The 13,857-nt window shown below is 35.4% G+C and overlaps 1 protein-coding gene across 4 annotated transcripts; it reads right to left on the reverse strand.

Moving 5' to 3' along the window:
- Positions 1 to 3,733: 3,733 nt before the first annotated feature.
- ZCW7 lies at positions 3,734 to 11,010 on the reverse strand. Of its 4 annotated transcripts, none has more exons than XR_016045861.1 (6): positions 10,374 to 11,010; positions 9,439 to 9,583; positions 4,696 to 4,855; positions 4,456 to 4,580; positions 4,118 to 4,339; positions 3,734 to 3,966 (listed from the first exon to the last, which is right to left on the reverse strand). XR_016045861.1 is itself a non-coding variant. In XM_006857106.4 (5 exons), the coding sequence occupies exons 1-5, from the start codon at positions 10,876 to 10,878 to the stop codon at positions 3,961 to 3,963; spliced, it is 1,038 nt and encodes a 345-aa protein (XP_006857168.2). In that variant the 5' UTR covers positions 10,879 to 11,010; the 3' UTR covers positions 3,734 to 3,960. The 4 variants fall into 4 exon arrangements, 2 of the variants coding, with proteins under 2 accessions (XP_006857168.2, XP_020530826.2); XR_016045860.1 differs by having other exon boundaries at positions 4,118 to 4,342; XM_006857106.4 differs by lacking the exon at positions 4,456 to 4,580.
- Positions 11,011 to 13,857: the final 2,847 nt, after the last annotated feature.

Genomic DNA, 13,857 nt, shown 5'->3' on the forward strand with positions numbered 1-13,857 from the left:
TTTCTTGAGATTATGCTATGGGCTGTAAAAATTATATCCCAAAATATGAGATCAAAAAAGTATCCATAGCACCACCAACAAAAATTGTGTCTTTCCCATCATTCATTGAATTCTCGACCACAAGACCAATCTTTGCAATTTAGCTTAAATTTCCTTTGCAATGCTTCAGTAAATTCTTTGTAACTTTCAGGGGTAACACCTCATAAATAACACCACCAGCTAAAATGGGATCACTAGAGGAACAGTATTTTATTTTATTTTTATTTTTTACTTTAAAAAGATTTCATTGAGAATATGAAATCAAGTACGTCAATGTTTAAGAAGGAAAAAGACAGGGGGATGAGAGGGGCACAAAGTTAAACAAGTACAAATGTACAATACAGTGCAGTCTCAAAAGCATAGAAAAGAGAAAAGGATGACGGTCTAATTGGCCTGCAGGAACTTTCATTAAACTGTCTGCGTCTTGTTGTGCTTCCTGTGTAAATAGCTATAAATTGTAGAGGACTTTTTTTTTGGTTAGTCGGTGGGAAAGAAAGCTTTTTTTTGGTAGAAATTGAGCCTTGGGCGTAACCTTACAAATCATCAAGCGCCGGCCAATTAAACCATAGAGGACAACGCGGACCAATTAAGCCATAGAGGACTTCATCCATCATGGAGCTCCATTGCCTGGTGTTCGATAAGGGGACCTGCACCAATTAATTACATTTGCTGAGTCTCTTTCCACTATAATGGCTTTGGCTCCAATTTAATAATACCAAATTTTAGAGCCCATAGCTCTGCTTCGTTGATCCAACGGTTATGCGGACGATCTTCATAGGACCAAAGTATATTACCCACATTATCCTTTAACGGTACACCGTACCCCCCCCCTACTGGCATCAAAGTTCATTTTGACCCAAGACTCTCGTGGTGGTCTCGTGTGATATTGTGACTCGATTATGCCTAGAATAAAACAGAAACAAACTAGTGTCACACGGCAGAAACCGTAAACTTTATTACTTTAAAAACAAAATACAAAGGGGGATGTTTACTTCCTGATCCGAAAGAAGCTCGACCCTCTTAGACCATTGGTGTTTGGTATCGGTGAAGCCCTTTTGCCAATACTTGGCCGTGTTATCATTCCAGGGTGAGGCAGAAACTCAAACAGCTGAGGAAACTGATTGCTTACGAGAGGCTCGTGTACCCTCTGAGTTCCCGACGACGAGCTCACGACCTTTCTGGTTTCGCAATGGGTGGTCTGAGTTTTCTCTTAGGTTTTGGAAGTTTTTGGTTCTTGGAACTGAGAATTTCTTCAATTTTGTCACACACTATCATTCATTCGAGGAATGAATGAAAAGAAAATTACAAAAAAAACACTTTTGACCATACTTTTTATGCAACTTACTCCAACCTAACCATTTCTCTCAATTTTTTTCTCCAAAACAAACTTTCTATGCAAATATCTCCAAAGGAAAAAATTCATTTTTTTTAGACTGAAATACTCTTCATATACACAAAAATCATTTTGGCCAGATGTTGAATTTTGGACCCCAATAAGCACACCATCACATTGTCGGAGCCCACAATTATCGGACCAAAACTGAATATTGCCAGACCGCCCTAAGACAACTACCGGACCGAAACTGAGTACTGCCAGACCGCCTTAACACAAATACCGGACCGAAACAGAGTACTGCCAGATCGCCCTTTACATAGTGTTGGAGTCCTGAAATTCAGTAACATCTATTGCCGGACTGCCCTTTGCAACTGTCGATCGGCCCTTGCAATTGTCGAATGGCCCTTTGCAACTGTCGGACCGCCTTTTGCAACTATCTGACTGTACTTACACAGTACTGAAGCCCCTATTTTGGTGGGATAGAGGAGAGAGAGTAAGGTAAAAAAAAGGGAGGATAGTTTAGGTATTTTTTTACTTATTTTTTGGTTCGAAGGGTATTTACATAGAAAGTGTATTTTTTAGAACAAAAGTGAGAGAAAAAAATTGGGTTGGGTAGGTTACATAGAAAATGTAGGCTTGGGTTTTTTTTTTTTTGTAATTAACTGAGGCTAGACTAAACAATATAACAAATCTCAAGAGAAAAGCAATGGGACAAGAAATATAATATAGTGCAAACAATCAGCAGAGCATGCAAATCCAGTTGGTTTGGAAAGGTGGCATGTGTGACGGATTTAGTGATCAGCTCATATTTCTGGTCATCTATTAGGTATCACACAAAGTAAATAAAGGACCATACCCTAGTTAGAAAGCGTTTAGAAAATGGACTAAAAAAAGAGGGGCATAATGATAATTGCGATGGAATGGATTGGATTGGATCGGATAGAGGCGGCCATTTGTATGGTTGCTTTGAGGTCCTCCAATCATTCTTATGAAGTGGTTTATGCTGAACTTGGATGGCAGTGTACGGTCTGGAGTGGTGGATTTGGTGGGATCATTTGTTTTGAATTTTAATGGATCGATGCGCTGTGGGCACTTAGAGAACCTTCAGCCAAATATTTCTGGACACATTGTCGAAGGACACTCCTTCCATTGTGCCTTAGACCTTCATCTCTTTTATGGATATCATCGTCACTGCTCTCACCGGTAGAGAGCTCATTTTCAGGAAAGGATTTTTTATACAGACCGTCTAGGAGGGTTTTCAAATAAATAAAAAAGAAGAAGTGACCAAAACAGATTTTTTCAAAATACTTTTTTATCCCTATATCAATTAATTTATACTGTTTTAAAATTTATTGATTCATTTGATGCAGTGATTTAAAAAGCACCGAATCGCCTGGTTCGGCCCGAGAATCAGCCACCCAGTGCAGGTTTTGTGAATATATAGGAAATCGCCTGAGTCTAGAAGAAAACCTGCAATTTGCTACATTAAATATGCTATTTTGCTATAGTAAAAAAGCCGATTCAAGGCTGGTTCACTGTTTTTGTAGGTGTTTTTTAGCCGGTTCACTATCAATAAAACAACGATTTGGACCACCAATTCACCGATCCAGACCGCCTTCTTGCAATGCCCGATACTATTTACCGATCCTTTTTTTTAAATCACTTATTTGAAGCAGTCATTTAAAAAACAGATCGGTGACTAAGATCGACCATTGCAAAACCCGATCCAAATCGGTAAATCGACGGTCCAGATAGTCGTTTTACTGATAGGGAACCGACGAAAAAACAGTGAACCAACCAAGAATGAGTCTGAATTGGTGAATCAACATTTTTACCATATAGAAACAACATTTTTACTATAGCAAATCGCTTGTTCTCTTCTATACCGGGACGATTTCCTATATATTCATAAAACAGAGACGGGGTGATTGATTCCCAAGTCGAATCGGGAGATTCCGTGCCAAACCGACGCTTCTTGAATCACTGATTTAAAGTATGTGATAAATGCACAAATTTTTTTTCTGAGAATTTCAGTTCTCTTTTTTTTTACTGGGAATTTCAGTTCATATATTTGAAATTACCTAGTAGAAATGGTTAAACATTGTTTTAGCCTTTTCTTTTGTTTTTCATATTATGTGATACCTTCAAATGAATATGGATATTTTTCAAAATAACGCTTTTAAGAGCATATCGTGGGTATGTTGATGCAATGTATACACCATCAATTAGAGTGTAAATAAAGAGACTTAACATATGCCGTGATGAAAACTATTACACCCTTCTAAAATCAAAGACAAACTTGAAATATGTCCCGTCAGAAATATCTATTGCGAGTATTCACAAGGATAACTACGTCGATTTTTGTTTTTTTTGTTTGTGGTAACTCAAATATTACTTTTTTGTTTACAATTTAACAGAAGCACTACTCAAAAATCTCCATCATATATTATACGATCTGGTCATGTACATTTGTTCATTGAAGCAACCTTCTCTTACCTTCGCATCATTGACAAAATTTTACAGTCCGGTCAGCAGGTCTTAAGGTAATCCTTTAATCTTTTCTATTTAAATCTTCAAAAGAATCTTCAGTCCTGTATAATTTTAATAAAACGAAGGGTTAAGCCACCAGAATAAAATTTGCGTCAGTGAAAAAAATTACAGCGAATCAGTGCATGTTAATGGATTTGGATTGATATGTTCAAAGCAAAGAGTTGAATGCCACTAATTACAAAAGTTACTCACCTTAAACCTTCTTGGTGGTGCACTTTTGTTTACATCATCTGGTCCAGATCGTATGATTTGAGACTGCAGTCGAGGGACTTCAGTCTTAAAGTCTCTAACAGCCACTGGCCTTCGGCCGCTACTTTCTTCCTCCCGATATTGTGGAGTTCTTTTGGGCATGTTCCGAAAAAATCCATCTCTATCCCATGTCACTTCATAATTTGCCTTGAGGCGTGATCCTTGCTGCTTAAAATCATGAAAAGATAGTCCTTTTCTATAAGCAAATGAAATAAATATTTAATAGATTGCAATTGTTTGAATGGATTGAAGGAAGCAAGAGATTGTCTCTAAAATCATACCAAAAAATGAACAATATGCAGAACTCCTCTCTTTGAGGTGAAAGGTGGTCAACAATAGACCATTGCTTAGTGATATATGACACAACAAAGTGGCACCTCCCATCCATTAAAATTAACCAAAGTTCCTGATGACAGTCATTCACTCGGGATTAATCTTGATAGTGGAATGGGCAGGGGAAGCACTGTGTAACATATATCATACACCAATGATTTACAATCCCTTTGAGCTTTTAACCACACCTTTTGCATTGAATGGCCACATAAAATCTTCATTGCATTGCAGAAGTCCCCACTATTCTCAAATTGAACCCATATTTTACATTGAAGACCAGAAACAAGTTGCCCACTGCCCTGCTCCATGATCTTACCTAGATCATCGTTGCCCACAATGTTAAGATTCCTAATTTTGGAAGTCAAGGTGCAACCAAGTTAGGAAACACAACATATAATCAGCTAAACTATAATAACATTCATCAAAGAAAATATCACAATCCTCTCAACCATGCAAATGTTCATAAACGGAAAGAAATAATGCTCATCATAAGAGATTGTTAGGAATCATCTCTCATTTGTTACAATCACTGTTTTCCCACTTGGACTCGTCCAAGTCCTCAGGCTTCGCAGCCTGCCGAGCCCAGAACACCCCCCAACTCAGGGGCTATGAAGGATACATACAGTACTTGAGTACTGTAGAGACTAGAGACTCACATGAGTACTACAAAACTAGAGCGAGTCTCGGGCTGAATCGCTAAAATTTTTCAGCACTCGAGTACATTGCTACAGTATTCGAGTACTGTACACAAAATAGGCAAAGATGGGGAAGAAATCCGGCCCCCTCCTTTTCTCCAATTTTGAGAGTTAAGAGCCCAGAGACATATTTGAGCTGAATTTCGTCCTAAGAACCATTTTTGCATGGTCTATCCACCAGATGGATCAAACTTAAGAAAAATAAAAAATAAAAAATAAAAATCAAATTTGACAGATTGAAGATTTTGACATGGTCTTGTCCATTTTGAGACCTTGCGATCTCTTTGCATTGGTTGGTAAATCTTCGACAAAATTATCCTTAAGCCTATTTTTGGATTATTCATCCAATCACGCATTTTCTCTCACTGAGATTTTAAATAGGATTTACTATTTATCCAAAAATCTCAGGAGCTTGGATCATCTAAATCCAATTTCGAAACCCGAATTTGGTTTGGAGCTTTCACTTGGGGTTCTACAAGGACGCTTGGACAAGGATTGGACGCATCAATTCACACTGCGCATGAAGATTGGGGACCGGCCTCAAAATTTTGGGTAAATTTCCTTTTTAAACTTTAAGTACATATATTTAATCTATGGGAAACTTATCCAAATACCCAAGAGAGCTGAACTATTTAACATTCTAACTTATGTTTTGATTTAATTCCAAAACATCCATAAATAGACCAATGAGCATGAGCTAGAATAGTTGCAAATGGGTAAAATTTTAAATAGTTCAGCTCTCATGTGTATTTTGATAATTGATTTATAATTATTTTTTGTCCATATTTTTTATGTTTTTATGATTTTAATATATTCCATTTCTCTATTTCTTCTCAGTTTTTTAGAAAATGATATTCAACCAGTTTTCTATATTTTCTATTTTTTGAATTTTTTTCTCATCTTGTATAACTTTTAATTATTATAATTTTTTTTGCTTCTCTACTTTTGTACTTTTTCACTTTTTCTTTTTAATTATTTTTAGGATTTTTCCCAGTTTTAGAGTTTTTTATTTGGGAGCTTGCCACAAATTCAGGAGGGTCAACTAGGACTCACCCAAGCCACTCACCTCTTCCAGAGGTAAGTTGTGCAGCCGAGCCACTTTATCGTAGACCAGTTACAACAACTAATTTAACTTCCGAAAACTAGATAGGTACATGCTTTCTAACCAACACCAGACAAGCAACTATGGTGATTTAGCCTCATAAAACTTAGACATGTGTCATTTCTTATTTATTAGAAATAAGAACACATTTTACAAGTAATATATAAAATAAAAAACTATAAATCGAGCCACAAGCAACTGTACTTTATTTTGTTTTATTGTATTTTGAAAGTTCACAAGTACGAATCTGTTTATCCTCCAAAACTTCATCAAGAAGTATATGCATCTTTTCCTTCCGAATTGCAGATTAAACTCTTGCAATTTAGACTGCCCACTGAGACCGAGATAATTTTCACCTTTAAATAAGCTAATTCAAGACGATGATACAGAAGAGTAATGAATAAACAATGATGACAAGAGTTACACGGTCTCGACACCCTGCCAAAGCTATTTTATGTCAAATTCCTTTTAACAATACAAATTTTGTTTAAAAAACTAATATAAGTGATGGAGGGGCAAAATTATTATTATTTTTTATTTAATTTCAAATGATGTATATTATATTTTTAGTTTTAGAGCTTATTTCTAGGGTCTTTTAGTTTTTTAGGTATTCTAGGGTTTTCATATTTTTCATTACTTCATGAGTACAGACAATTACTGCTCATAGGGGTAAAACTGTCATTACAAATATTAAGTTGAGTTAGGATATATGGGTCAATAAATTATTTGTTTTGGACATTTTTTGTACTTAAAATATTACATTATAGGGAAATTATCGCTAATATACCTATATTTTAATAAAATCGGAAAAAAAACCCTCAACTTTTCAAAACCTTACCTACACCTTTTTTCTCAATTTTCAACTTTTTTTGGATGAAAATACCCTTTAAAGTAGTTTTTTCTTACCGTAATAAACATTACGGTAATTTAAATACCATAATAAGTTGAAGGAGTATTACGGTAATTAAAATACCGTAATACCTTAAAATTGTATTACGGTAATTTAAATTACAGTAATGTAAAATACCTTAAAGTAGTATTACGATAATTTAATTACCGTAATATTGCCCAGCCTCATAACAAAGGATTTTCTACTCTCTCGAGTCTATTATCTATTTACTCCCTCGACAAAAATCCATGCTAGCAGTATTTTTCAAATCTCAAATTTTTAAGATATAATCTCTACTTAATTTTTATATGGTTCTCAAAATTTTAGAACGAAAACACTCTTAAATCGGTGTTTTTGAGCGAGGGAGTAGATCTACATTGTGCTCCCATGGGAACATGGATTTTTTGAAAAAAGAGAGAGATAGCCCTGATATTAGCTTCGGTTTGAAGCTTTTCAACCAATAGGATGGTGGAAAGTCTTTCAAATTTAATTACCGTAATGTGTGAGAAGTCTTTACCATATTCTTATTACTGTAATACTTTCCCAGTCACTTTCACCCTCCTATTGGTTGAAAAGCTTCAAACTGAAGCTAATATCAAGGCAACCCTCTCTCTTTTCAAAAAATCCATGTTCCCATGAGAGCACGATGTAGATCTACTCCCTCTCTCAAAAACACCTATTTAAGAGTGTTTTTGTTCTAAAATTTTGAGAATCACATAAAAATTAAGTACAGATTATATCCTAAAAATTTGAAATTTGAAAAATACATCTAGCATGGATTTTTGTCGAGGGAGTAAATAGATAGTAGACTTGAGAGAGTAGAAAATCCTTTGTATTGAGGATTGGGCAATATTACGATAATTAAATTACCGTAATACTATTTTAAGGTATTATGGCATTTTAATTACCGTAATGAGTATTACGGTATTTAAATTACTGTAATGTTACGGTAATTAAATTACAGTAATACTACTCTACGGTATTACAGTATTTTAATTATTGTAATACTCCTTCAACGTATTACGATATTTAAATTACTGTAATGTTCATTACAATAAAAAAAACTACCGTAAAGGATATTTTTGTCTAAACAAAGCCAAAAATTGGAAAAAAAGGGTGTAGGCGAGGTTTTGAAAAGTTGGGTTTTTTTTTTTCGATTTTATTAAAATATAGGTATATTTGCGATAATTTCCCTAAATTATAATATATCAAAGGTGTATGGAGCCTTGAGGGGGCCATTCCACATGATTTTTAGTAATTGAAAGAGAGAAAAGCTTAGGCTTTTGGAACCCTGCCTTGGGTGTGGAGAAGAAACCCTAAGTTTCTTTGAATTGTGTTTGTGTTTAGCTTGTTCCATGCTGATTTTACTGCTTCCTCAAATTTTCTCTACATCAATAAGATTTAGAATTTTGTTTCTATCCGATTTTTAGGTTTTTTATGATGATAGGTGAACTTTTCTTATTTCATGCCTTGAATTTTATTTTATTTTTCCTTTTTTTACTTTTCCGAAATGGTTCAAGGTATCAAACAAAATAATCCATCTTTTTCTATAGAATTTTTCCATCTTTTATGGACTTTTAATGATTCCTATTACTTGTTTTAGTTTTTTCTATTTTGAATTAATTTTAATAATTATTTGCATTTTCTTTTTTGGGAATTTATGGCCCTATTTTGGTGTTGTCCAGGACTCGGACTCGGCCAACTAACTCAGCTCAGGCCATGGCCGAGCCTAAGGCCTAAGTCAAGTTTCAAAACATTGATTCATGTAAAGAATTACTAGCACACAGCATTAGACATGGGCGTATAGCATGCAAAGTTTCAGTTTTTAATAATCATGAAACCAAAGCAACTCGGTCTCCAAACGGTATTAAGTAGCCCCAAAGCATATCATCCATTACCCATGAAATTTAAACAATGGGCAATAGAAACAAATTCTACCAAAAACCTCCTTGCAGCTAGCTCCCTTATCAGATAACTACACCCAGATTTCAATATAACAGGTGACATTAAAGGGCACAGATCATCACATAATCAGCATCTTTAACCGACTTCTATGATGGTTTATTCCAGGAAGAGCATATTTTAAAGCAACTCATACTTTTAATTAGAAACATGAGAGGTCTAATCATATAACCATCCCGAAATTCATAAAAAATATTAAAAGCTTTAAAATTTGGAACTAACAACATGTTGAATGTCAACATGTAAACTTCAACAGAAATGGCAAGGCCAATGTTTCACTCACCTGATTTTTCCTAACACTGAAAATATTGTGTGGGTGACAAGCATCGAAGCTTTGGACGATACTCGTGGTTCTGCAAACCAACGAGAAGGGACACCTTCCAAAATGAGTGTATCTGGTTGCTGTCTCATGCTACGTGAATAATAACCTGAATATGCATATTGAGCCACATATATTATAAGCTGAGTATTCACTGACTTCAACCAATAATAGAGAAGATTGTGTTATTTTATTTTCTATTTAGAATACTCACACATTATTATCAGTAAGCAAAAGCAAATAAAGCTCAGATAACAATTTGCAAGCACAAGTTTCCTTTCCAAAATTTTTCCTGAAGATTTTACCTTTCAATGTTTACCATGCCAGTTTTGTACAAATCGCAAAATGTTGGCTACAAGAGTAATAAAGGCATGCCTTGAAAAAGATAGCTTACAATTTGTATAACAACTATCATTTTCTACTTCTAATTCATGAGTGTAAAAATCTTCAGTGGAAATAGAGAAGTGCAACAAAAACAAACACTTCTAAAATAAAATAAAATAAAAACATATATAGGGTAAAAAAACCAGAAAACAAGCTTAAGAAAGCAAATGAAAAGACTACAAAAACAATCGCCAAATTTTGAAGAAAATCTGAAAAAAACAAAGAGAGAAAAAAATGGATCTCTATAATCAAATACATTCCGAAGAGAATGGTGAATGGATATCTCCCCATTCACCAATGCTCGACAAAATGAATTTCTAATTCACAAACATCTGCAGCAATCAAATAGCTCGAACATAATGTAAACATACTAAACCCTAAACCAACTATTCAATATCAATCCATCACATTGTAAGCAAATACCCATCCAAACTAATTAATTCATCGACAATTGCAGATATAAAAATCCGCAACACACAGAAACATTACTTAACAAATCATATTATCATACAGACCTCTGTTTTCATTTCTATAAAACTCCTCCCACTCCTTCTTCATTCTCTCAAAATGATCGGATACAGGCACTGAAACACTCATCCTAAACTTCACACCTTCCAAATTCAATTCAATGCCATCAAGTTTATAAGAAACCTCACTCTTCCACTCGTTATACTTCTTCGCCGAACCCTCATTATCGGTAGCCAATAGCTTCTTAAAAGGAGAGAGATCATATATATAGAGAGTTGCAGAAGCCACAGGATCATCCCTCTTTCTCTTCTTAAGGTCCTTGCATTTCTCTAAGTGAAGGTCCTCTTCTGGTACAGTGATGGACATGGAGGTCTTGAGGAAAGAAAGGAGAGAGAGTTTGAGTTGCCATTCGTCAATGGGTTTTACTGAGGGGTCAGAGCGATAGAAGGTGAGGAGGAGCTTGATCCTTGGGATGAGAGAGAGGGCATTGCAGAGATCTAGGGTTTCAGTAGGGGGAAGAGAGTAAAGAGACTTGAGAGATGAAGAACTCATGGCGAAGGGTTTCGAATGCTTGCAGTGGAGAGGGCCCTAGAGATATTCGAACATGTGGGGTCAAAACGGGCCGGGCCACCCCTGTACAGGATAAAAGGTCCGGGTGATAATCAGTAGCATTTGTTTGGTACAAGCCTACAAGGAATACCAACCCAAATAAAACTAGCCTACTAGGAAAGAGGGAAACTTAGGCCGGTAAAAAGTTCATATAAAGCTGAGGCTCTAAACAATCAAACTAGAGCCCACCTCAAAAATTTCATTAGAAGAGGTTGTTTTCATGCCCAAATATCTTCAATTTGATCATCACCACATTAAGATGCATGGATATGAGAAAAAAATAGATTTTAAACTTTGGAAATTGTACATGTTTTAACGTATTTTTTTACCTTCAATTTTCAAGATTTTCAAGTTTTTATAGATCTGCTCAATCTACACTATTTTTAAAGCTTTAAATTTTATAACTAAATATCAAAATATATTTTAAAATGATCACAAATATTTTCAATATTGAAACCACATTTCTCGACATTATTTGAAGGTGCGTTTTATGTTGATTGTTTAGAGCCTCGGCTCTATACAAATTGCACCATTCATTATATGTTTTGGGAAAGAATAGAATGAGGCCATTTACCTTTGGTATAGGTGGTCACATTAATCTTCACCATTAGATGTGAAATTGGGTAGCTATCATTATTCCATTAACCAAGCTCAAACTTCAAAAAAAAAAATTATTCAAACTTTGTGACACATCCAAGCTATCAAAGTTCACATCGGATGATCGTAAGTAATTGTGATCACCTTGAATCAAAAGTAAATAGTCTCATCGCATATAATCCCATATGTTTTATTGATGAGATGTTGAAATACATCTTTTAAAAAACTTTTTAGGAAGGAAGACATATACCGTCGCTCTAAAATTACTATCCCAAATAACCTATTGTTTTTATAAAAAGCCCATTGAACCCCCAAGTTCAACAAAAAATGATATATTTAACTCACCGTGTTAGGAAAATTATGAGACTACACACATCTACTCTTGTGAGGTCATCATTATCATTATCATAGCATTTTTCCAACTATTTGGGGTCAGCTATGATAATTCTAATCTATCATTACACTCTATCAATGGTCATATCCTCAGTGAAGTTATAAATCCCTGTATCTTTTCTCAACATATCTTTTTGGGCCTATTTATTACTCTTTTTCAGCCTTCTACTTGAACTAGCTCACACCTCCTAATAGGTGTTGTACTGAATGCGCGCTATATGTGGCCAGCCCATCCAAGTTTACTTTCTCTTATCTGTTCGCATGTTGGAGTCATATCTAAATTCTCTTGAACATATTCATTTCAAATTCTATCTCCATCTTGTCTTGTCATTCTTCTATCTCAACATCCTTATCTGAGCTATACTCATCCTATAAGCATGTTGTTTCTTGACCGCCCAACATTCCACCCCACAAAGTAAAGTTGGTCTCATAGCTATCCTATATAACTTGCCTTTCAGTTTCATTGTATGCGGCGATTACATAAAACTTCAGTTGCACATTTCACTCTACTGGTCCAGCTCTAGTTCTATGTAATACATCTTTCTGATTCTCTCTTTTTTCTGAATTATCAATCCAAGATACTGAAAGTACGTTGTTTTTTTATATATATTAGCCATTAATCGTAACTACTACCTAGTCACTACTCTTATTATTGCTAAACTTGCATTCTATATACTCTGTCTTAGTTTGGCTAATTTTAAAACCTTTAGTTTCTAAAGCATCCCTCCAAAGTCCTAATTTTGTATTGATATCTCTTTGGGTCTCATTGATCAAAACTATGCCGTCCGCGAACAGCATAAACCACGTTACCGTTGCGAGGTATTAATAGTAAATTTGTATAGAGCGTCCGCGAGGTATTACCGTCCGCGAACAGCATACACCACGTCCAATCCACCAGGCCTTCTAATCTTTATCAGCTACCTTTGTATAGGGCGCACAAGCGTTATTTTTAAGAATATTGCCAGACTATATCCAGGTTGGAACTCAAATATTTCTTATGTGCTCTTTCCCATCTTTTTATTTTTTATACCAGTTGGGATTTTCTTAAAATTACTTATCGTTCTTTTCAAGTGAATGGTGGAACTTACATGGTACTGATGCACCCCACTTAAAAACCACAATGATCAAGGTGCTCAGCCAAACTTGTTCTGTAGTACATTACATAGTGGATGCATATCCTTAAGATTGACATGTTAACTTTAGATTGGATTCACTAATTGTTCTATGTAAACTACATTTTCAACCTTCGTTGAAAAGGGAAGCTATTGAGTAGAATCTGATAAACGTTTAACATATATTTATAGAGGATCCAGTTGAGGAGTGCGTGGTGGAGGAGGATGAGTCATTGCTCAATATGGAAGTTGCAAGACAAAATGAGGGAGAGCATGATCACCATGATAATGATGACGACGATAATGATGATGATGATGATTAGGGGCTATCCAACAAGATGTAAGAGCTCACACAAAGGAGGATCAGCCAACCAGTACTAGACGGGGTGCGAGCAAGTTGGGTGGATCAGCCTCGGGGACTTCGGGTTAGGAGGAGGGTTTACCATTGCGGATTTCTTCATGTACCTATGGGGTTGATATAGTTAGCTTCGTTTCCAAGATCCCGAACCAGCAAACTTGTTCCCTCAGTCGCTCAGCAATACATTAGTGATCAAGATGATAATGGTCAGTATGATCTAAGAGTCATCTCGTCATTTATTTTGGTTTTAGATTGTATGTTTTGACCTATTTAATAACATTTTAAATTATATGGTTAGAGTAATGATCTTATGAGACCCTCTCACACCTGTGTCTAGGACCTCAAAAGATCACCATTAAATTTAACTCAGATCTCTAGAAAAATCAAGTCTCACACCCATGTGATAACTTTTTTAGAGATCTGTGCCATATTTAATGGTGATCCTTTAGAGTCTTACACACA

This window comes from Amborella trichopoda, chromosome 12 (assembly GCF_054954075.1).
Source record: "Amborella trichopoda isolate Santa Cruz 75 chromosome 12, AtrichopodaSantaCruz75HAP2 v2.0, whole genome shotgun sequence".
NCBI classification, from domain to species: Eukaryota; Viridiplantae; Streptophyta; class Magnoliopsida; order Amborellales; family Amborellaceae; genus Amborella; species Amborella trichopoda.

Coding starts and splice junctions, on each gene's coding strand:
- ZCW7 (XM_020675167.2), bottom strand. CDS start 10,878: ATGAGTTCTTCATCTCTCAAGTCTCTTTACTCTCTTCCCCCTACTGAA. Junction 4,856..9,438: donor TCAGTGTTAGGAAAAATCAG/GTGAGTGAAACA, acceptor TTCCAAAATTAG/GAATCTTAACATTGTGGGCA. Junction 4,343..4,695: donor GTGGCCATTCAATGCAAAAG/GTGTGGTTAAAA, acceptor CATGATTTTAAG/CAGCAAGGATCACGCCTCAA.